Source organism: Stegostoma tigrinum, chromosome 2 (genome assembly GCF_030684315.1).
Source record: "Stegostoma tigrinum isolate sSteTig4 chromosome 2, sSteTig4.hap1, whole genome shotgun sequence".
Taxonomy (NCBI): domain Eukaryota; kingdom Metazoa; phylum Chordata; class Chondrichthyes; order Orectolobiformes; family Stegostomatidae; genus Stegostoma; species Stegostoma tigrinum.
In genome coordinates, this window is record NC_081355.1 from 152,845,529 (window position 1) to 152,869,212 (window position 23,684).

The 23,684-nt window shown below is 43.8% G+C and overlaps 1 protein-coding gene across 3 annotated transcripts in view; it reads right to left on the reverse strand.

The window, feature by feature from the left end:
* mindy4 (MINDY lysine 48 deubiquitinase 4) overlaps window positions 1-23,684 on the reverse strand; it is a 195,063-nt gene that overhangs the window by 12,621 nt on the left and 158,758 nt on the right. The window contains exons 16-17 of one of the 3 annotated variants that reach the window (XM_048549826.2): window positions 13,062-13,242; window positions 4,275-4,753 (exon numbers count right to left, since the gene is read on the reverse strand). The exons of 1 other annotated variant lie outside the window; for it this stretch is intronic. In XM_048549826.2, the coding sequence (XP_048405783.2) occupies window positions 4,401-4,753; window positions 13,062-13,242 (534 nt within the window). In that variant the 3' untranslated portion in view covers window positions 4,275-4,400. Of the gene's footprint in view, window positions 1-4,274; window positions 4,754-13,061; window positions 13,243-23,684 lie in introns of those variants that run through there. One more of the 3 variants, XM_048549836.2, reaches the window with a different exon arrangement.

The following is a 23,684-nucleotide window of genomic DNA, read 5'->3' on the forward strand; positions in this document are numbered from 1 at the left end:
ACTCTGCTTCTTCCTTCACAGACGTTGCCAGACCTGCTGAGCCTTTCCAGCAACTTTATTTTTGTTCCTGATTTACAGCATCTGCAGTTCTTTCAGTTTTTATCTGCTGTAGCTGTTCTTTGTTCTGCAAGAATGCCTGAGCACAGCTGCAGCTCCTGGAGGCAGAAATCTTGCAGCAGCAGGACGCTTAGAAGAAGCATCGTGGTGAAACTGAGATCAATTGCCAGAGGCTCTGTGATCTAAACGCTGGAAACCACAGTCCTTGACTCTCCCACAGAAAGGGAAACAACCTTTCACATTTTTTTTTCATCAGAGCTGTTTGGAACAGAATTCCAGGAATTTTGACCGATTTACAATAATATAATTCCAAGTCAAGATGGTGTGCGACTTGAAGGGGAATTTGCAGGTGCTGGGTTCCTATGAATCTACTATGCAAACATTAAAAAAAATCTACAAATGAATCACAAGATTTGGCAAATATCCTCTTCGCTGGGTTGCTCACAATGGCAGTTTTCCAGCTTGAGTATAGTTTGGTACCTTTCTATTTTTCACATTTTTATTGATGGCCATTAGCTCACAGCTGGAACCTCACAAACTGTTTCAAGTGACTTGAGGATAAATGGTCCTGAACTGCCTTAAAAAGGTTGGTAGATTTAGACAATACCTCGTCTGATTCAACCTTTTATTTCTGACCTTTATGAAGCATAACCTCCTCGGTGAGCTTTTGTTTTACTCAGCTGATTGACATTACACTGCTCTCTGGTAAACAGTTAGTTATCCATTTGCATTTTAAACCCCTGCTTTAAGATAGTTTCGCCAGGAGTTTAAGGTACACAGAGAATGAAACTCACTAAGCTCAGAGTTTTGTTTTGCTATTTTGGACTTTGCAGCTTTCTTTTGCCTTAGTTTAGTGATCTGGCAATTTGGCTCATAATTCTTCTTTGCTGATTTGTCCTATTTCAATTTAGTAGGCCAGGATTTTTGTTTTTTAAGTGCTGTTGTTTTACAGTGGATTCATGCTAAATCACATTTGTTCATCTTATTAAATAACAATGTACAGCGCAGGAAAGGTAATTTTGCCTTGGTATTGATGCTCCAAACATAGTTCCTCCAATTCTATTTTTGAAATCCTTCTATCCCTCATCCAGCCTCTCTGAAATGTCTATCACATTAGTTCTTACAAATTATATTATGTGGTAGGGAGTTCCACTGTCTCCCCGCCCTCTGGATAAGAGTTTCTCTTAAATTTTCAAATAGTTAATTAGTGGCTCTCAAATTAGGGATCGGAGTTTTGCATTGGTCAATAAGTGAGAATATTGTGTCTAACAATCCAATTCCTCCATAGATGACAGCATCTCTATCAGATCACCAATCAGCCCTCCTAGAGAACAAACGGTCAGCTTGTTTTGATATTTAGTGTCAACCTTAACAAGTACGCCTCCAGGATTCCATGAACAGTCATTAAAGAGACAGGACAGCTTAATTCAAACTGCAGAATTTACAACTGTCGCAATACGTATCAATACTATGATCACAGAGTCCATCTCATAAGCATACAAGGAAAAGCTAAAAGAAATTGGGATAGGCACAGACAATTCAAATAATTCAGGCAATTCCAAAACCTGCTGCACTATTTAGATTATGCTGGATCCAAATCTCAACTCCACTTTGACAGGGCCTCTGTGAGGCCACACAGGATATCTGGTTGGCATGGACAAGTCGGACCGTTGTCTGTTTCCATGCTATACATCTCCATGATCCTAAGGTTTTAGAGTACATTTGTAGCTTGGGTTGTGGATGGTGTGGTTGGTTGGCTCACTGAGCTGGTTCGTTGTTCCATAGACGTTTCATGACCCTGCTGGGTAACATCCTCAGTGCAGCCTCCAATGAAGTGCTGTTGTGTTTTCCTGCCTGTTATTTAAACTCTGGGGTCCGTTGAGGTGGATTACCTCACTCCTGGTTTTCCTTCACAATGGATTGTATGTGGGGTCTAGCTCTATGTGTTTATTGATGGCTTTCTTAGTACAGAACCAGGCATCTAAAAACAGGAAGGAAATTAACCACAAGGGTGCACAAACATCAACTGGCAGATAAAAAAAACACCACCAATACTCACTCACCTCCATCCACATGGATAAGGAAAACCACCAATTCAACTGGGACAACACCAGAATCTTGGGACAGGCAGAGACAAGCACAGGAATTCCTAGAAGCCTGGTTCTCTACTAAGAAAGCCATCAATAAAAATATTGAGCTAGACCTCATGTACACTCCATTGCGAAGGAAAACCGGGAGTGAGGTAATCCAGCTCAATGAACACCAGAGTTTAAATAACAGACGGGAAAACACAGCATCGCTTCATCGGAGTCTGCACTGATGATGTTACCCAGCAGGATAAAGAAACATCTGCAGAACAACGATCCAGCTCGGTGAGCCAACCAACCACAACATCTCTATGATTCTATGACCTGCCTTGTCTTATTGCCCAAAGGAAGGTAGAGTTTTGCTCCTTCTCTAGCAGGAGCATCCACATATTAAGCACATTTGACAAATTCTTCACCATCCAAACCTCTTACACTATGATGGTCCCAATCAATGTTTGGAAAATTAACATCGCCCATAATTACAACCTTATGAAGCTTACATATATCTGAGATCTCCCTATATATTTGTTTCTCATTTTGCCTCTTACTATTAGGGGGCCTATAATAGTACAATCCCATCAAAATGATCTTTCTTATTTCTATCCATGTATTTTCACTGGATGGTTTTGCAGAAAATATCTTTTCTAGTTATAGCGCTAAGGAATTCCTTAATCAAAAACGCCAACCCCCTCCCCCTTTGTCTCCTTTTCTATTCTTCCTATAGCATCTAAAACAAGCACAGTCCAAAGGATTATATAACTCCAGGATTTTGGTGCAACATTGGAAGTCTGTACAAAAGGGAAGCTTCTTTTGCTTTTTGGCTCAATTTGTAAGGTCATGTAACAGGATAAATTTAAGGACAGGATTTGGGGCCCAATACAAAACAAAGATTGATGTCACAGGAAGACCGGAAGTTCATTGGTTGGTCATAGCTGCTAAGTTGGCAATTATAAATTTCAGATTGAAGGCAAATAGGAAAATATTTTCCAAGTTAAAGATTATTAATGATCACAACATGATAGAATTTAATGTTCAGTTCAAGAGTGAGAAACTTATGTCAGGAACAACCACTTAACTTAAAAGGAATTGTAATGAAATGAAGATAGAGTTAGCTGAAGTGAGCTGGGCAGATAGTTAAGCAGGAAGGATAATAAGCAAGCAAGCAGTGACAGACATTGAAGGAGGTAATTCATACTCTCAGTAAAAATATATCCCAGTAAGAAGGAAAGATTCTAAGAGAGAGATAAACCAACCATGGCTAACCAAGAATGTCAAGGACAGTATTAAGTCGAAAGAGAAAACCATGAGGTGGCGAAAGTCCTGAAGACTGGGATAAATTCAGAATCCAGCAAAGGAAAGCTAAAAAGATAATAAAGACAGAGAAAATAAACAATGAAGGCAAACTAGCTGAGGAATATACAAGCTGACAATGACAACATATTCAAATATATAAAGTTGGTGTTGATGTTGGTAGCAAAGAGGATGGTATTAATCAACTGGTAAATTGGACAGAACAATGGCATATACAATTTAATCCCAATAAGTGAGATGATGCAGTTTGGGAGGTCCAATAAGGGAGGGACATACACAATGAATTGTAGATCTCCAGGGAGTACTGAGGAACGAAGGGACCTTGGTATACAAGTCCAAAGATCCCTGAAGGAGTTAGCATAGGTAAACAGGAAGGCGGCATGCAGGATGCTACGCATCATTAGCTGGGCTTAGAGTATAGCAGCAAGGAAGTCATGTTACAACTTAACAAAATATTGATTAGGCCACAGATTGAAGACTGTGAGCAATTTTGGTTGCCACACTATTGGAAGAATGTGACTGTACTGGAGAGGACACAGAGGAGATTCAACAGGACATTGCCTGGGATGAAAAGTCTTGGTTTGAGGAGAGACTGGATAGACTGTATTTGCTTTCCTTGGAGTAGAAGAGGCTGAGGAAGGATCTGATTGAGAAGCACAGACAGAGTTGATTGTGAGAATCTCCTCCTCATGGCAGATGTGTCCAAGTCCAGAAGGCATAAGTTTAAGGTGAGGAAAAAGTGGTTAGAGGAGACAGGAAATATAGTTTTAAACCAGAAGGTAGTGGAAATATAGAACTTAAGCAGGAGGTGGAGGCAGATACTCATGCAACATTTAAGAAACATCTAGATGAATACTTAAAATGCTGTGCAACAGTAGACTACAGGCCAAGTGCAAATGAATGGGATCAGTTCACTTTGGTATTTGTGGATCAGCATGGGCAGAATCATAGAATCCCTACAGTGCAGAAGCTGGTCATTCGGCCTACTGAGTTCACACCCACCTTCCATACAGCATCCCATCCAGAGCTATGTCCCCTAACCTCTTCCTGTAACCCTGCATTTCCCATGGCTAATCCACCTAGCCTGCACATCTTTGGACTGTGGGAGAGAACTGGAGCGCCTGGAGGTTCCCTTGTATACACGGGGAGAATGTGCAGACTCCATTCAGACACTTGCCCAAAGGTGGAAGTGAATCCAGTTTCCTTGTGCTGTGAGGCAGCAATGCTAACCACTGAGCCATCATGCTGCTCCCGATGATTTGAAGGGCTTATTTCTATGTTGTATAGCTCTGTGAACTCTATGAAAAAGGAAGAGAGAAGTAAAAAAGTCAAGAGGCCCCTTAGAAAATGAATCTGGGAGATGGTATCGGTGAACATATATTTACAGAGAGTTAAACAGATAATTTGCATCAGTCTTTACAGTGGGAGATACTTCAAACATCCCAGTAATACTAAAGAATATGAGGGCAACTAAGTCTCCTGGCCCTGGTGGCTTGCATCCTAGGATCCTAAAAAACATAGCAGAAATTATGATTGTAATGTGTAATTTGGTTGTCCTTCCTTTTTACTCCCCCCTTCTTCTCTCTCCCTCTGTAGTAATTCTATTCTCGCCCACCCCTTTTAACTACCTACTTAAGGAGCTAGGTCACGAACAAGAACCGTGTGGCACGAGCTGAACATGCAGATTTTATCCTGCAGCAACGGCAGGAGATCAAGGGTGGCCAGCGACAGCGGGCACTGAAGCAGTGGTGGTTAGATCGGGCCAGTGAGGCAGCACGGAGCGGGACTCTGGCAGAGGCACGGCAAGTGGTGGAAAGCCCGGGGTAGGGCTGCGGCAGAGGCACGGCAAGTTCTGGAAAGCCCGGGGTGAATCTGCGGCAGAGGCACGGCAAGCTCTGGAAAGCCCAGAGTAGGACTCTGGCAGAGGCACGGCAAGCGTTGGAAAGCCCGGAGTAGGACTCTGGCAGAGGCATGGCAAGCGTTGGAAAGCCGGGGTGAATCTGCGGCAGAGGCATGGCAAGCTCTGGAAAGCCCAGAGTAGGACTCTGGCAGAGGCACGGCAAGCGTTGGAAAGCCCGGAGTAGGACTCTGGCAGAGGCATGGCAAGCACTGGAAAGCCCAGTGTAGGACAGCGGCAGAGGCACAGCAAGCGTTGGAAAGCCCAGAGGAGGACTGCGGCAGAGGCACGGCAAGCGTTGGAAAGCCCGGAGTAGGACTCTGGCAGAGGCACGGCAGGTGTTGGAAAGCCTGGGGTGGGACTCTGGCATTGGCATGGCAAGTGTTGGAAAGCCCAGAGTAGGACTGCGGCAGAGGCATGGCAAGCGTTGGAAAGCCCAGAGTAGGACTGCAGCAGAGGCACGGCAAGTGTTGGAAAGCCCCGAGTAGGACTGTGGCAGTGGCATGGAAAGTTCGACTCTCAAGTTATCTTTTCTTGCCTTATTCTAAGTTAATGAGATTGGCACCATGTATGTACAGCGAAGGCATATACTTTTCACTGCATTTTTTTACATTGAATACATGTGACAATAACTGATTCAATTCAATTTAATAATTTTCCAAAAATCTGGAGAAGTACCAGAGGACTGGAAAACTGTCAATGTGACAAGCCTATTCAAAAAGGTAGGGAGGCAAAAAGCAGGTAACTAAGCCAATTAACCCAAAATCTATTGTCAGAGAAGTTTTGGAATTAATTGTTAAGCAAGTAATAGCAAAACATTTGGAAAATCCATAATCTAATCAAGCACAGTCGGCATAGAAAGGGAAATTGCGCGTGACTAATTTATTAAAATTTTTTGAGTAAGTCTCAACCAGAGTGGATAGAGGGAACTAGAAGATGGGTTATATTTAGACTTCCAAAGGCATTCAACAACGTGCCACTGAAAAGGTTAAGGCATAAGATAAGATGCCACAGCGTTGGACGTAATATATTGACATGGAGACAAAACTGGCTCATGAGCAGGCAACATCAGACTGGATGAAGGCTTCTTTTTTCAGGTTGGTGGCCCATGGCCAGCAGTATCCAGAGGGAATCAGTGCTGGCACCACAAAAGTTTATAATAGAAGTTAATGGCTTGAAGGAAGGAGGCCAATGTACGGTTACCATATTTTCATACAAAAAAGGTGGAAAGGCAAGATGCAAAAGAGAAACAAAGTTTACAGAGAGGGATTGATGGAACATAAGAACATAGAACACTACAGCGCAGTACAGGCCCTTCGGCCGTCGATGTTGAGCCGACCTGTGAAACCAATCTGAAGCCTATCTAACCTACACTAGTCCATTATTATCCATATGTTTATCCAATGGCCATTTAAATGCCCTTAAACTTGGCGAGTCTACTAGTGTTGCAGGCAGAACATTCCACACCCTTACTACTGGAGTAAAGAACCTACCTCTGACATCTATCCTATATCTATTACCCCTCAATTTAAAGCTATGTCCCCTTGTGCTAGCCATCGCCATCCGAGGAAAAAGGCTCTCATCGTCCACCCTATCTAATCCTCTGATCATCTTGTCAATCTCTATTAGATCACCTCTTAACCTTCTTCTCTCTAACGAAAACAGCATCCTTCCGTTTAAGGATGTTGCCTGGTATGGAGGGAAGGTCTTTATGAGGAAAGGCTGAGGGACTTGAGGCTGTTTTCATTAGAGAGAAGAAGGTTGAGAAGTGACTTAATTAAAACATATAAAATAATCAGAGGGTTAGATAGGGTGGATAGGGAGAGCCTTTTTCCTAGGATGGTGACGGCGAGCACGAGGGGGCATAGCTTTAAATTGAGGGGTGAAAGATAAAGGACAGATGTCAGAGGTAGTTTCTTTACTCAGAGAGTAGTAAGAGAATGGAACGCTTTGCCTGCAACGGTAGTAGATTTGCCAACTTTAGGTACATTTAAGTCGTCATTGGACAAGCATATGGACGTACATGGAATAGTGTAGGTTAGATGGGCTTGAGATCGGTATGACAGGTCGGCACATCCTGGTCAATCTCCTCTGCACCTTTTCCAAAGCTTCCACATCCTTCTTATAATGTGGCGACCAGAACTGTACACAATACTCCAAGTGCGGCCGCATCAGAGTTTTGTACAGCTGTAACATGACCTCATGGTTCCAAAACTTAATCCCTCTACCAATAAAACCTAACACACCGTATGCCTTCTTAACAACCTTATCAACCTAGGTGGCAACTTTCAGGGATCTATGTACATGGACACCGAGATCTCTCTGCTCATCCACACTATGAAGAATCTTACCATTAGCCCAGTACTCTGTATTCCTGTTACTCCTTCCAAAGTGAGTCACCTCATACTTTTCCACATTAAACTCCATTTGCCACCTCTCAGCCCATCTCTGCAGCTTATCTAAGTCCCTCTGTAACCTGCAACATCCTTCCGTACTATCCAGAACTCCACCGACTTTAGTGTCATCTGCAAATTTACTAACCCAACCTTCTATGCCCTCATCAGGTCATTTATAAAAATGACAAACAGCAGTGGCCCCAAAATAGATCCTTGCGGTACACCACTAGTAACTGAACTCCAGGATGAACATTTCCCATCAACCACCACCCTCTGTCTTCTTCCAACTAGCCAATTTCTGATTCAAACCATGACTCCATATTTTATGCAATAGCCTACCGTGGGGAACCTTATCAAATGCTTTACTGAAATCCATATACACATCAACCACTTTACCCTCATCCACCTGTTTAGTCGCCTTCTCAAAGAACTCAGTAACGTTTGTGAGGCATGACCTAACCTTCACAAAACCGTGTTGACAATCCCTAATGGATTAAGTAATTGGGCAGAAAGTTATCAAATTGAGTATTATGTGGGGAAAATGTGAGTCGTTCATTTTGGAAGTGGGGACAAAAGAACAAAGTATTATTTAGAAGAAGAAAAACTACAGAAAGCTGCAACACAGATGGGTGCAAGGGAACTGGTACATGAAACACAGAAAGCTAGCACACAGGTGTAGTCAGTAATCACAAGGTAAATGGAATGCTGGGATCAGAGGTAATGGGAACTGCAGATGCTGGAGAATCCAAGATAAGAAAGTGTGGAGCTAGATGAACGCAGCAGGCCAAGGAGTATCTTAGGGGCACAAAAGCTGACGTTTCGGGCCTAGACCCTTCATCAGGAAAGGGGGATGGGGAGAGGATTCTGAAATAAATAGGGAGCGAGGAGGAGGCGGACCGAAGATGGATAGAGGAGTGCAGTGGGAGAGCGATCCCCTGAGGTTGCTCCAGAGGGAGGAGGGTAACTTCTTCAGGTTAGGCATCCTGGAAGAGGCTTTGCAGTGAGGTTAAAATTGTGATCAGAGACAATGGGAAGAAAAGAAGGGTCGAGGCCTGAAACATCAGCTTTTGTGCTCCTAAGATGCTGCTTGGCCTGCTGTGTTCATCCAGCTCCACACTTTCTTATCTTACATGGAATGCTGGCCCTTATTTCAAGGGGATTGGAATATAAGAGTAGAGAAATCTTACTGCATCTGTACGAAATGCTAGTAAGACCACACTTGGAGAACTGAGAGCAGTTTTGGTCCCTCATTTATAGAAAGATATCATTTCACTGGGGGCAGTTCAGAGAAGGTACATGAGCATGATCCCCAGTATGCAAGGATTGTTTTAGGGGCAAAGGCTAAACAAGTTGCAACTCTACTCACTGGAGTTTAGAAAAATAAGAGACGCTCTCATCGAAACATAAAGAATTCTTAAGGGGATTGACAGGAGAAATGCTGAGAGGATGTTACCCCTCAAGAGTGAGTCTAAGACCAAGTTGTTGATTTGTAAGGGGAACCAAGGGTTACGAAGTAAAAGCAGGAAAGTGGATGTGATGAATGTCAGATCGGCCATGATCCTGTTGAATAGTAGAACAAGTTTGAGGGGCCAAATGTCTGACTCCTGTTTCTGTATGTGTGATCTTATGATGAGCCATGATCATATTGAAGGATGGAGCAGGTTCAAAGGGCAGAATGGCACAGCCCTACCTGGCTCCAAGTTTCTGTTTCTCATCTTTGGTCTTGTAACACCTCATAGCCTTGCCAAAGGCCTACAATCTCAGTTTTGAAGTTTTCATTTGAACCCGAACTTCTCCTGTTCATTGTGCAAGTGTTCTAGATTTATATGAGACCATAACATACAGAAGCAGAATTAGGCCACTTGGCCCATCAAATCTGCTCTTCCATTCGATCATGGCTGATATGCTTCTCAAACCCTTTTTCCTGCCTTCTCCCCATAACCCTTGATCCCTTGACTAATCAAGAACCTACCTATCTGTCCCAGATACTCTCAATGGCTTGGCCTCTGCAGCCTGCTGTGGCAATCAGTTCCAATAGATTCACCACCCTCTGCCTGAAGAAATTTGTCCTCGACTCAGTTCCAAAGGGTTAACCCTTTGGGGATAAAGGCTTAGGTCCTAGTCTCTCCCACTAGTGGAAACACCTTGTCCATGTCTGTTCTATTCCGACCTCTCAGTATTTTATATAGACTCAGAGATATACAGCATGGAAGCTGGCCCTTTGGTCCAACTTGTCCATATCAACCAGGTTTCCTAAACTGAACTAATACCATTTTCCTGAGTATGGCCTTTATCGCTCCAAGCCTTCCTTATCCATGTACATATCCAAATATCTTTCAAATGCTGTAATTGTACACAACTTGTATTCTGAAAGTTTTAACAGATTCCCTTGTCATCCCTCTAAATTCTATCAAGTACAAACCCAGGCCTTCAACCATTCCTCATATGACAAACCCTTCATACACAGAATCATTCTTGTAAACCTCACCTGAGCCCCCCTCCAATATCTACATATCTTTCTTTAGGTATGGGGCCCAAAACTGCTTACAATATTCGAAATGAAATGTGACTAGAGCCTTATACAGCCTCAGCAGTACATTTCTGCTATTCCATTCCAGTCCTCCTGAAATGAATGCTAACATTGCATTTGCCTTCCTAAATGCTAACTGAATCTGCATGTTAACTTTAAAGGAATTGGAACTAGGGCTCCAAAGTTCCTTCATGCTTCAGATTTCCAAAGCCTTTCCACATTTAGAAAATAGTCTACATTGATGTTCTTCCTGTCAAAGTGCACAACCTCATATTTTCCCACATTGTATTCAATCTATCACTTCTTTGGACTTTATTGTAGGCTGTCCAACTCTTCCTTGCTTCCTAAACACTACCTGTCCCTCCACCTGCATTAGTGTCATCTGAAAACTTAGCAGTTTCTTTGTCCAGATCGTTAATGTGTAACATGAATAGTTGTGGTCCCAACACTGACCCCTGTGGAACTCCACTAGTCACTGATGCCATCCTGAAAAAGACCCATTAATCCCTGCTCTCTGCCAGTCAGCCATTCCTCTATCCATGCCAGTACCTTGCCCCTAATACTACAGGCTCTTATTTTATTTAGCAGTTTCCTACACAGCCCTTGTCAAAGGAGGAAATCCAATAGATCACATCCACTGGCTCTCCTGGTGAATAATCCATTTTCAGACCTTTCAGCTTCCCTAGCACCTTCTCCCTAGTGATGCCGACTACACTCACCTCTGCACCAGACTCTCTCCAAGTTCTGATATGCTGCTGGTATCTTCACGGTGAAAACTGGCATAGTACCTATTCACTTCGTCTGCCATTTCTTTGTTCCCAATTACTACTTTTTCCGCGGTGCACTATCCACTCTTATTGCTCTCTTACCTTTTAGAAATCTAAAGATAAGTCTGGCATTCTTTATTTATATCACAAGCTAGGTGACTCCTTTACTTCATTTTCTCCCCTATTATTGCTTATTCAGTTATCCTCTGCTGTTTTTTTAGAAGACTTCCCAATCCTCTGGTTTCCCACTTATTTTCACCATATTTTATACTGTTTCTTCTGCTATTATGCTGTCCCAACTTCCCTTGTCAATCATGGTCACCTTGTCCTCCCCTCAGTACGTTTCTTCTTCCATGGGATGAATTTCAGCTGTTCCTCCCAAATTGCCCTCAGAAACTCCTGATATTGTTGCTCCAGTGTTCTTCATGCTAGATGCACATTCTGAAAAACTCTGGCCAGCTCCTCCTTCATATCTTTGTCATTACTTTCATTCAATTGTAATACCGTTACACCGGATTCCAGCTTCTCCCTCGCAAACTGCAGGGTATATTCTATCATATTATGGTCACTGCCCCTAGGGATTCTTCACCTTAAGCTCCTTAATCAAGTTTGTCTCATTACTCATCACCGAATCCAGTACTGCCTGTTCCCGAAAGGGCTCTACCACAAGCTGCTCTAAAATCAATGTCATAGAGATTCCACAAATTCCCTGTCTTGAGATATGCTATCAATCTGACTTTCCCAGGCCACCTGCATTCTGAAGTCCTCCATGACTTTCGTAATAGGGCCCTTCCTGGATGCCTTTTCTATCTGATTTATTTTCTGCCCCAAGGATGTGGAAGCTTTGGAAAGGGTGCAGAGGAGATTTACTAGGATGTTGCCTGGTATGGAGGGAAGGTCTTACGAGGAAAGGCTGAGGGACTTGAGGCTGTTTTCATTAGAGAGGAGGTTGCGAGGTGACTTAATTGAGACATATAAAATAATCAGAGGGTTAGATAGGGTGGATAGGGAGAGCCTTTTTCCTAGGATGGTGACGGCGAGCACGAGGGGGCATAGCTTTAAATTGAGGGGTGAAAGATATAGGACAGATGTCAGAGGTAGTTTCTTTACTCAGAGAGTAGTAAGGGAATGGAACGCTTTGCCTGCAACGGTAGTAGATTCGCCAACTTTAGGTACAGTTAAGTCGTCATTGGACAAGCATATGGAAGTACATGGAATAGTGTAGGTTAGATGGGCTTGAGATCGGTATGACAGGTCGGCACAACATCAAGGGCCGAAGGGCCTGTACTGTGCTGTAATGTTCTATATCCTCACTACAGCCAGGAGGTCTGTACACAATTCCATCAGAATCTTTTTTCCTTTGTAGTTCCTCAAGTCTACCCACACAGATTCTATGCCGTCCAATTCAATATCACTTCTTGCTGTTGATTTAATTTCATTTCTTACTGCTCCCTCTGCTCAACTGCCTGTCCTTTCAACAGAAAGCGTTTCCTTGGATTTTTAATTCCCAGACCCAATCCCCTTGCAACAAAGTCTCTGAATCCCACAACATCATATCTGTCAAATGTCACTCCATGCATTTAAGTACAACATCAATCAATTTCGCACTGCCTGCCCGCCCTTTCTTAAATGACCTTTTCCTGCTGTGTCTCGTTAGATTTGTGACCTCTCCCTTCCTGAAGCATCCCTGAAAGACTGAGATCTAACGTTAACGTTATGGTTCCTAATTCCTGACTCACCCATCAGCGTAAATAGACCAAATCTACCCATCCTGTGAACTTCTTTAATCATCTTGAACACTACAATTAGACCATACCTTAATCCTCTCACTCAAGAATGTAAACTGCACAACTTATCCTAATAATTGAACTTTGTTCACACTGCTATGATTCTGGTGGTTCCGTGCCTCTTCTAAGCAAAACATTTTTTCTGAGGACTATAACTGAATACTCTGCTCCAGTTCATCAAGTTCACTAACAGGAATACCTCAAAGCGGGGAATGTTTAGGTTACCAACCCATTGTAAGTCGAATTTCTTCCTGTTGATTGGCCAGACCATCATAGTAATAGAGGTCAAATCTTCTCTCAAATTTCCAGTCACTCATTATTTCCTTCTTCAGGCAAAATAAGACACTGAAGTGGCTCTCACTGCATACCACCCAGATTGGAAACTTAGGAGTTTTCAAGAAAGATCCCACCTGGAAGACAGAAAGATCCTTTTAGACAAAAACATAATTAGACTAAGTGTGGTGAAATGTATTGTCCAATATTTATTCTACTTTCTGTTCATTAACCAGTAGGTGGAGATGAATTTCCAAAGGATTTTTGGTATGCAAAGGTCGATTTCCAGAAACTATTTCCATTGGTAGAGCAACCATGAATTAGACAACCTTAAAATGAAAGCGAGGCCATTCGGGAAGAAATCACAAAATAATTAGACACAACTGGTTGTAGAAATTTCAAGTTGTGTGGCCTAGAAAGGACATGTCCAACTGAAAGTCTGTCCACCATTTACAAGGCACAAGGCAGGAATAGCCTCCATTTGCCTCAATGATTGCAGTTCTAACAATACATAGGAGCTCAACATTATCCAGAATAAACCAGTTCATTTGAGTGGCACCTTATCCACCATCAAAACACAGTGGCAAGCAGTGTGTCCCATTTATGGTGCACTGCAGAAATTCACCAAAGTTCCTTCAAAAACATATTTCAATACTGCAGCCTCTACCATCTTGAAGGATAGGGGCAGCAGATTCACAGGAACCTGCGAGTTCCCAACAAAGCCTTATACCACCCTGACTTGAAACTACATTTCCATTCCTTCACCGTCACAAAGTCAAAATCCTGGAATGCCCTTCGTAAGAGCACCGTGGGTGCCCTACATCCCAAAAGCTGAAGCAGTTTGAGGCGGCAACTCACTGCCACCTTCTCCAAAGCAGCTGGGGTTGGACAATAAATGCAGACCTAGACTCACATGAATAGGTTTAAAAAGAGATACCATGGATTCTAGGAATCAATTGAAAATTTACAGAATTCTCTTAAGAAAGGGCAAAGGCAAGTAAACAGAATTCAGGAAAAATACAGATTAGGCATAATTTAACAGCGAAGTAGGGCTGAATGACCTAGACACACGCCAAGTGCATTTCTACCGAAAGCACATCAGCAACAATCTCTTTGAACTATTGTGGCTGTTGCCCTCCTGTTCTAATTTCTTCCCATCAAGGAACCAATACCTTCAGAGGAGGAGAGTACGTTCCATTGATGCAATCTGCCACTTGTACCTCGCTAAAATGATAACTGAACCCAAATCATATCTTTAAAAACAAAAAATTGTTCTTCCAGTAAAACACTTCAACTGAACCAGATTCTGGGCTCAGCCAATGTTTGTACAATGGTCCAACAGACTTCCTTCTCTATCGGTCCAGGACTCAAACAAGCATTAGGTAAGAGATAGAAAGTAGGGGAAACTGCCCTTGGTTAGAGAGGAGAAAACAAACATACCTAATAGAAAATCCACAGACAGAGAGCAAGCGAGCATGACAGCAAGCGCGAGAGATAGCGCTAGAGCGGGAGAGAGTGAGACAAGAGAAGCATGTTACATTCATAAAGGAACCAGGATAAAACTGACTCATGTCTTTATCCCTTCTCTGCTTGGCTGACATGAAACATTCCGATAAATTTCAAATATCTCAAGTTTTCTGTTAATCCACACTAGGTTTGTCCACTACACTGCAGTAAATGGGAAATCTGAGACAATAGCATTGAAGTTTGGAGTGATGGCAAATTGCTTTGTTAGAAAACAGGAAACAGCCTGTTACACAAAGTTTGGTTCAATGTTGAGAGGCTGTTTGATGTGATATGGTGTCGACAGACGGTCAAATGCTGTCGGATATGGTCACAGTATTATCTGTGTGAAGCCCTTCCCCTATTATTGAGGTGAGACCTTTTCCTCCGCTAAAGAATGATAAGGAAAAGAATGGACCTAAATGAAAAGGGAAGCAACAGCAGGAAATAAAAACCAGCAGCAGAGAGCCCATTCCACTTGTTTCGTTCTGTAAGAACCAAATTGAGGCATCACAGGAAAACAGATCAATGATTGGTGGGTATTTTTCTGTCTTTCAATTTGCCAATTGGTTTAAATTAGTAGTCATTATTATATCTGAAGACACAGCGAAGAAGTTCATTTTTAAAATATTTAACGGCCAAATTAACAAACAGAAGGGAATAAAGATGGTTGGGCAGGTGATGCATTGCTGCTCTATAGTATATGCAAGCTGGTAGACATCATTGCAATCCATACCTGCAGCAAGTGTTGACTGTTCAAGGTACTTTGAATCGCAACTGATGAACAAGATGCTAAGCAACAGACACTGCAACACATCAGGGAAGGGGGATAGGTACCCGAGTTCTCTGTCTTAGGGGCAGTCACGCTCCATAGATTAATTACATCAAATATGGACCATGGTCAGGAACAGCAGAGTGTGACTGCAAGTGAGACAAGCATTGGGATCCAGAACCGACTTTGGAGGAGCATCAGCTCTGCCCTTGTCTGACAGGTTCAAGGTCTTGTTCCCGCTGTAGAAGAGGACACAGACCTATAGATGAGGATAAGCGAACTGACCACAGTTCCATGGTCCGGAACACTATTCAACACAATGTAAGTTCTGGGAGCAAAGGTAAACACAGTGATAGGGGATCACATATTTAGGAAAATGGGTACTGTGTTCTGTAGCAAAAACAGTTCTGCAGGTTGTGTTGCCGATATTCCCAGGGCATCTCTTCTGGGGTAGAAAGGAACTTGAAGTGAGAGGGGAAAGGGCCAGTTGCCATGGTCCAAACAGGTACCAATGATACAGGCAGGAATATGAAAGAGGTTCTGTTAGGAGATTACAATCAAATCAGTGGGTAAACTGAAACCAGATCTGAAAAGGTAATAATCACCAGATTACTACCTGAAACACTTGCAAACTGGTGCAGGACACATGAAAATTGAAAGTAAAAGCATGGCTCAAAGACTGATATGGGAGAAATGGGTTCTGATTCATGGGGCCAGTACTGAAGAAACTGGGATCTTCCACTGGGGTAGGGTTCACCTGAGCCATGTTGGGACCAATGTCCTGGCAAAATGTATAACTGGAGTTGTTTCCCACAAAAAGCAGGCCACTGCTGGTGCCGGCCGTCATTTTCAGGCCAGTGGAGGCGGGAGCTGCTGATCCTGCGCGCCAGCGCCGATTTCTTTTTCGGGAAAAAAATGCGATAAACAGCCGTGAGCAATACAGCAGGAAGTGGCAGGTAGCGCAAGTCCGAGAGGAGAATGAAGAGGAGGAGGAGGAGGAGGAATGAGAGTCTAATCCCTGTACAGCTGGAGGTTCATGTAGTGCTAAACAGGGATAGATATCACTATTGCAATACTGCTGACTTTATCTCGTGTGCATCCACTTAGCATTGGTGTCCAACAAAAATTTAGACGGACATTCTTGTGGTTGCGGCTTTAAACTAATTAGTGGGGAAGAGTTCAATTGAAGGGAAATTTTAAAAATCGAAAAGACACAAGACAGTAGAGATGCAGCTTAACAAGGACAGAAATGATAATCAAAGTGTGACAGAAAAGAGCAGAAACTAGAAATCAGAACCTGAGAACAACCGGAGTCAAAATGAAAGCTTCAGGCTCTTCATCTGAATGCACAGAGTTTGTTGTTAAAAAGAAAGATGAGTCAATGGCACAAATAGCAATAAATGATTATGACTTGATAGCAATTACAAAGACATGGTTATAGAGCGACCAAGTCTGCAAATTCAATATTCAAGGGAATTCAATATTACAAAAGAACAGGCAAAAAGGACAACAAGGACAGGTAGCTCTGTGATAAAGGGCAGTATCAGTGCAGTGGTGAGAATTGATACAGATAAAAATAAGGAATGGAGAGAGAAAGACATCAGGCGTGCGAAACATCTATAGCTCCTTGACAAAGTATAAATTGGGAAATAACAGAGGCGTGCAAGGAGGTAACTACAATTAGCATGGGTGATTTTAATCTGCATATTGACAAATGAAATGGATAAGATTGACATGAAAGAGGTATTACTATAGTGGGGTAGGGACTGTTTTTTTTAAAGAGTGATTCATTGCAGAACCTACCCAGGAAACAGGTCATGTTAGACCTAGTAACGTGCAATGAGGTAGGGTTGATAAGAGATCTCATAGTTAAGCATACTATGGGGAGTAGTGATCACATTATAGTAGAATTTCAAAGATAAGAGATAATGGGAACTGCAGATGCTCCCACCTACCAACCTCATCCCGCCTCTTTGACCTGTCCGTCCTCCCCGGACCGACCTATCCCCTCCCCACCTCCCCACCTATACTCTCCTCTCCACCTATCTTCTCCTCTATCCATCTTCGGTCCGCCTCCCCCTCCCTCCCTATTTATTTCAGAACCCTCACCCTATCCCCCTCTCTGATTAAGGGTCTAGGCCTGAAATGTCAGCTTTTGTGCTCCTGAGATGCTGCTTGGCCTGCTGTGTTCATTGAGCTTCACAGTTTGTTATAGTAGAATTTCAAATTCAGTTTCAGGAAGAGCAACTTAGGTCTTAGGCATCAATTTAATCATGGAATCACTGAATGATGGCGTGGAAACAGGTCCTTCAGCCCAGCAAGTCCACACCAAACATCAGAGCATCCCACACAAACCCATCTTCCCAATCTACACATCCCTGAACACTATGGGTAATTCAGCATGGTCAATCCATCTAGTTCGTACATCTTTGGAGCTGAGAGTGGAAACCGGAGCACCGGGAGGAAACCCATGCAGACACGGGGAGAATGTGCATACTCCATACAGTCACCCAAGGGTAGAACCAAACCAGGGTTCCTGGCGCAGTGAGGCAGCAGTGCTAACCACTGAGCCACCATGCCACTCCTTAAATTACAGAGGTTTGAAGAAAAGCTTGTCTAAAGCATGCTGGGAAATATAGGCTAAGAGGAAAGTCAAGTGTGGAACTCTTGGAAGATGTAACTGAGGAATTCGTAACAGGCAAAAGGGACATGGCATAATTTAAACCAGTCTTCACAGTGGATAATATTATGAACTTCCTAAAGATAACAGATAAGGACGGTGCAAACGGGAGGCAAGATAACAGTGTCGATCACAAGGGACAAAACAATTGACAAATTAAGAGAACTGAAAGTAGTCAAGTCGCCAGGTCACAGTGGCCTACAACCAAGGGTTTTAAAGGACAGGGCTGCAGAAATAGTGGAGGCATTGGTCTAAACATTCCAAACCTCATAAGATTCCCACAAGATTCAAGCAGATTAGAAAACTGATAATGCAATCCACCTGTTCAAGAAGAGGAGACAGAAAACAGAAAACTATAGGCTAATTAGTCTAACATCTGTTGTTCAGTGATGGTAACATAGAACATTACAGCACAGTACAGGCCCTTTGGCCCCCAATGTTGTGCCGACCTGTCATACCAATCTCAAGCCCATCTAACCTACACTATTCCATGTACGTCCATATGCTTGTCCAATGACAACTTAAATGTACCTAAAGTTGGCGAATCTACTACCGTTGCAGGCAACGCGTTCCATTCTCTTACTACTCTCTGAGTAAAGAAACTACCTCTGACATCTGTCCTATATCTTTCACCCCTCAATTTAAAGCTATGCCCCCTCGTGCTCGCCGTCACCATCCTAGGAAAAAGGCTCTCCCTATCCACCCTATCTAACCCTCTGATTATTTTATATGTTTCAATTAAGTCACCTCTCAACCTTCTTCTCTCTCATGAAAACAGCTTCAAGTGCCTCAGCCTTTCCTCGTAAGACCTTCCCTCCATACCAGGCAACATCCTAGTAAATCTCCTCTGCACCCTTTCCAAAGCCTCCACATCCTTCTTACAATGCGGTGACCAGAACTGTACACAATACTCCAAGTGCAGCCGCACCAGAGTTTTGTACAGCTTCACCATAACCTCTTGGTTCCGGAACTCGATCCCTCTATTAATAAAAGCTAAAACACTGTATGCCTTCTTAACAGCCCTGTCAACCTGGGTGGCAACTTTCAAGGATCTGTGTACGTGGACACCGAGATCTCTCTGCTCATCTACACGACCAAGAATCTTACCATTAGCCCAGTACTTTGCCTTCCAGTTACTCCTACCAAAGTGCATCACCTCACACTTGTCTGCATTAAACTCCATTTGCCACCTCTCAGCCCAGCTCTGCAGCTTATCTATGTCTCTCTGCAACCTACAGCATCCTTCGCCACTATCCACAACTCCACCGACCTTAGTGTCGTCTGCAAATTTACTAACCCATCCTTCTATGCCCTCATCCAGGTCATTTATAAAAATGACAAACAGCAGTGGACCCAACACCGACCCTTGCGGTACACCACTAGTAACTGGTCTCCAGGATGAACATTTCCCATCAACTACCACCCTCTGTCTTCTCTCAGCAAGCCAATTTCCAATCCAAACTGCTATATCTCCCACAATTCCATTCCTCCGCATTTTGTACAATAGCCTATTGTGGGGAACCTTATCGAACGCCTTGCTGAAATCCATATACACCACATCAACCAGTTTACTCTCATCTACCTGTTTGGTCACCTTCTCAAAGAACTCAATGAGGTTTGTGAGGCACGACCTACCCTTCACAAAACCGTGCTGACTATCCCTAATCAATTTATTCTTTTCTAGATGATTATAAATCCTATCCCTTATAACCTTTTCTAACACTTTACCAACAATTGAGGTAAGGCTCACTGGTCTATAATTACCAGGGTTGTCTCTACTCCCCTTCTTGAACAGGGGAACCACATTTGCTATCCTCCAGTTGTCTGGCACTATTTCTGTAGACAATGACGAGTTAAAGATCAATGCCAAAGGCTCGGCAATCTCCTCCCTGGCTTCCCAAGAGGATCCTAGGATAAATCCCATCTGGCCCGGGGGACTTATCTATCTTCACCTTCTAAAGGATTTCTAATACCTCTTCCTTGTGAACCTCAATCCCACCTAGTCTAGTAGCCTGTATCTCAGTATTCTCCTCGACAACATTGTCGTTTTCTACAATGAATACTGTTGAAAAATATTCATTTAGCTCTTCCCCTATCTCATCTGACTCCACACACAACTTACCACTACTATCCTTGATTGACCCTAATCTTACTTTCGTCATTCTTTTATTCCTCAAATACCTATAGAAAGCCTTAGGGTTTACCCTGATCCTATCTGCCAACAACTTCTCATGTCTCCTCCTGGCTCTTCTGAGCTCTCTCTTTAGGTCTTTCCTGGCTACCTCGTAGCCCTCAAGCGCCCTAACGGAGCCTTCACATCTCATCCTAACATAAGCCTTCTTCTTCCTCTTGACCAAAGATTCTACCTCCTTCGTAAACCACGGCTGCCGCGCTCTGCAGCTTCCTCCCTGCCTGACAGGTACATACTTACCTCGGACACACAGGAGCTTTTCCTTGAATAAGCTCCACATTTCTAATGTGCCCATCCCCTGCAGTTTCCTTCCCCATCCTACGCTCCCTAAATCTTGCCTCATCTCATCGTAATTGCCTTCCCCCCAGCTATAACTCTTGCCCAGTGGTATACACCTATCCCTTTCCATCACTAAAGTAAACATAACAGAATTGTGATCGCTATCACCAAAGTGCTCACCTACTTCCAAATCTAACACCTGGCCGGGCTCATTACCCAGTACCAAATCTAATGTGGCTTCGCCCCTTGTTGGCCTATCTACATGCTGTGTCAGGAAGCCCTCCTGCACACACTGGACAAAAACTGACCCATCTATAGTACTCGAACTATAGTGCTCCCAGTCAATATTTGGAAAGTTGAAGTCACCCATGACAACTACCCTGTGTGTCTCACTCCTATCGACAATCATCTTTGCTATCCTTTCCTCTACATATCTGGAGCTATTTGGACGCTTATAGAAAACTCCCAACAGGGTGACCTCTCCTTTCCTGTTTCTAACCTCAGCCCATACTACCTCAGCTGACGAGTCCACAAACATCCTCTCTGCAACTGTAATACTGTCCTTGACCAACAATGCCACACTTCCCCCCCCCCCTTTTACCATCTTCTCTGTTCTTACTGAAACATCTAAATCCCGGAACCTGCAACAACCATTCCTGTCCCTGCTCTATCCATGTCTCCAAAATGGCCACAACATCGAAGTCCCAGGTACTAACCCATGCTGCTAGTTCACCCACCTTATTCCGAACGCTCCTGGCATTGAAGTAGACACACTTCAAACCAACTTCTTGCTTGCCGGTGCCATCTTGCGTCCCTGAAACTTTATTTCGGACCGCTCTACTCTCAACCTTTTCTATACTTGAACTACAATTCTGGTTCCCACCCCCCTGCTGAACTAGTTTAAACCCACCCAAATAGCCTTTGCAAATATCCCCCCCAGGGTATCGGTACCCCTCTGGTTCAGGTGAAGACCATCTTGCTTGTAGAGGTCCCACCTACCCCAGAAAGAGCCCCAATTATCCAAGAATCCAAAACCCTCCCTCCTGCACCATCCCTGTAGCCACGTGTTCAACTCCTCTCTCTCCCTATTCCTCGCCTCACTAACACGTGGCATGGGCAACAAACCAGAGACAACAACTCTGTTCGTCCTAGCTCTCAGCTTCCATTCTAGCTCCCTGAATTTCTGCCTTAAATCCCCATCTCTCTTCCTACCTATATCGTTGGTGCCAATGTGGACCACGACTTGGGGCTACTCCTGCTCCCCCTTAAGGATCCCAAAAACACAATCAGAAACATCACAAACCCTGGCACCTGGGAGGCAACACACAAACCATGAGTCTCTCTCGTCCCCACAGAACTTCCTATCTGTCCCCCTAACTATGGAGTGCCCAATGACTACTGCTCTGCTCCTCTTCCCCCTTCCCTTCTGAGTAGCAGGAGCAGACTCTGTGCCAGAGACCTGTGCCCCACTGCTTTCCCCTGGTAAGTCCCCCCCCTCCCGCCAACAGTATCCAAAACAGTATACTTAGTGTTGAGGGGAATGGCCACAAGGGATCCCTGCACTGCCTGCCCGTTCCCTTTCTGACCCCCGACTGTAACCCATCTGCCTTTTTCTTGTACCTGAGGAGTGACCACCTCCCTGTAACTCCTTTCAATAACCCCCTTCTGCCTCCCGAATGATCCGAAGTTCATCCAGCTCCAGCTCCAGTTCCCTAACGCGGTTTTCAAGGTGCTGGAGTTGGGTGCACGTCCCGCAGATGTAGTCAGCAGGAACACTAGTGGTGACCCTTACCTCCCACATTCTGCAGGAGGAACATTCAACTGACCTGACCTCCGTTCCCATTATTCTAAATTCCCAAGACTTAAAAAATAAAGAATAAAAAATAAACTTGTGACCTTACCAATCTGGCGCAGAGAACCATTTTTTTTTGGTTAGAGGAGGAGGATGGGTGGGAGACACTGCCTGGGTAGTGTTTCGGGTAACACAACCACACAAATATATTACCTCACTTACTCAGCAGTCCCGTGTCCGCTCCTGCTCAGTGTACCTCCGCCTATTCACGAGGTAAGCCTTTTAAAGATTCAAAATCTCTGACTCACCGGTTTCCCGACAGGCTTCTGCTCCAAACTCCCGCTCGCGCTGCTGCTCAACCAGAAACGGAAGGCACCGACACTCGAGGTAAGCTTTTTGTAGATTCAAAAACAGTGACTCACCGGCTTCCAGACTGCTCCAAGCTCCCGCTCGCGCTGCTGCTCAACCAGAAATGAACAGGTAAAAACTTAGCAATTCAATGTAATCTAGTGTATGGTTGTGCACTTTACAACACAGAACCATACAGGTCCTTTGGCCCACAAGTTGTGCTGACCTGTTATCGTACACTAAGATCAAGTTGTTTTGAAGAATCAAAGGTGAGGTCATTGTTTAAATGGAGAGAGAATCCATAAAAGTGCAGTAAAGAACACAGGTATACTTGATTGTGAAACAAGAATTAGCATGTAGTAGTGAGGTGGCAAATAAAATTTTGGTTTGTATTCCAAAGGAGTTGGAGTTTTTATTTTAATTCATTCGAATGATGTGGGCATCACCTGCTAGACCAACATTTATTGCCTATCTCCGGTTGATCTTGCAAAGGCAGTGATGAGCTGTCTTCTTGAACTGCTGCAGTCTATGCACTGGAGATAGGCCTACAAAGCCCTTTGCTGTTCCTACCTATCTGCTGCTCTTGCCCTACCAGATGGAAGTGGTGTGGATTTGTGGATCCCTACCTCCCCACCTACACGCACCTTCACTGGCTCCATCCCCGCCTCTTTGACCGGTCTGTCTAATCACCAACTATCTTCTCCTCTATCCATCTTCTATCCGCCTCCCCTTCTCTCCCTATTTATTTCAGATCCCACTTCCCCTCCCTCATTTCTAAGATGTTGCTCATCCTGCAGTGTTCATCCAGCTCTACACCTTGTTATCTTGGATATGTAAGGTGCTGTCTAAGGATCTTCAGTGAATTTCTGCAGTGCATCTTGTAGATAGTACATAATACTGCTACAGCATCAGCGGAAGAAGGAGCGGATGCTCCTAAATGTGGTGCCAATCAAGCGGGCTACGTTTATCTTGGACGATATCAAGCTTCGAGTATTGTTGGAGCTGCACTCATTC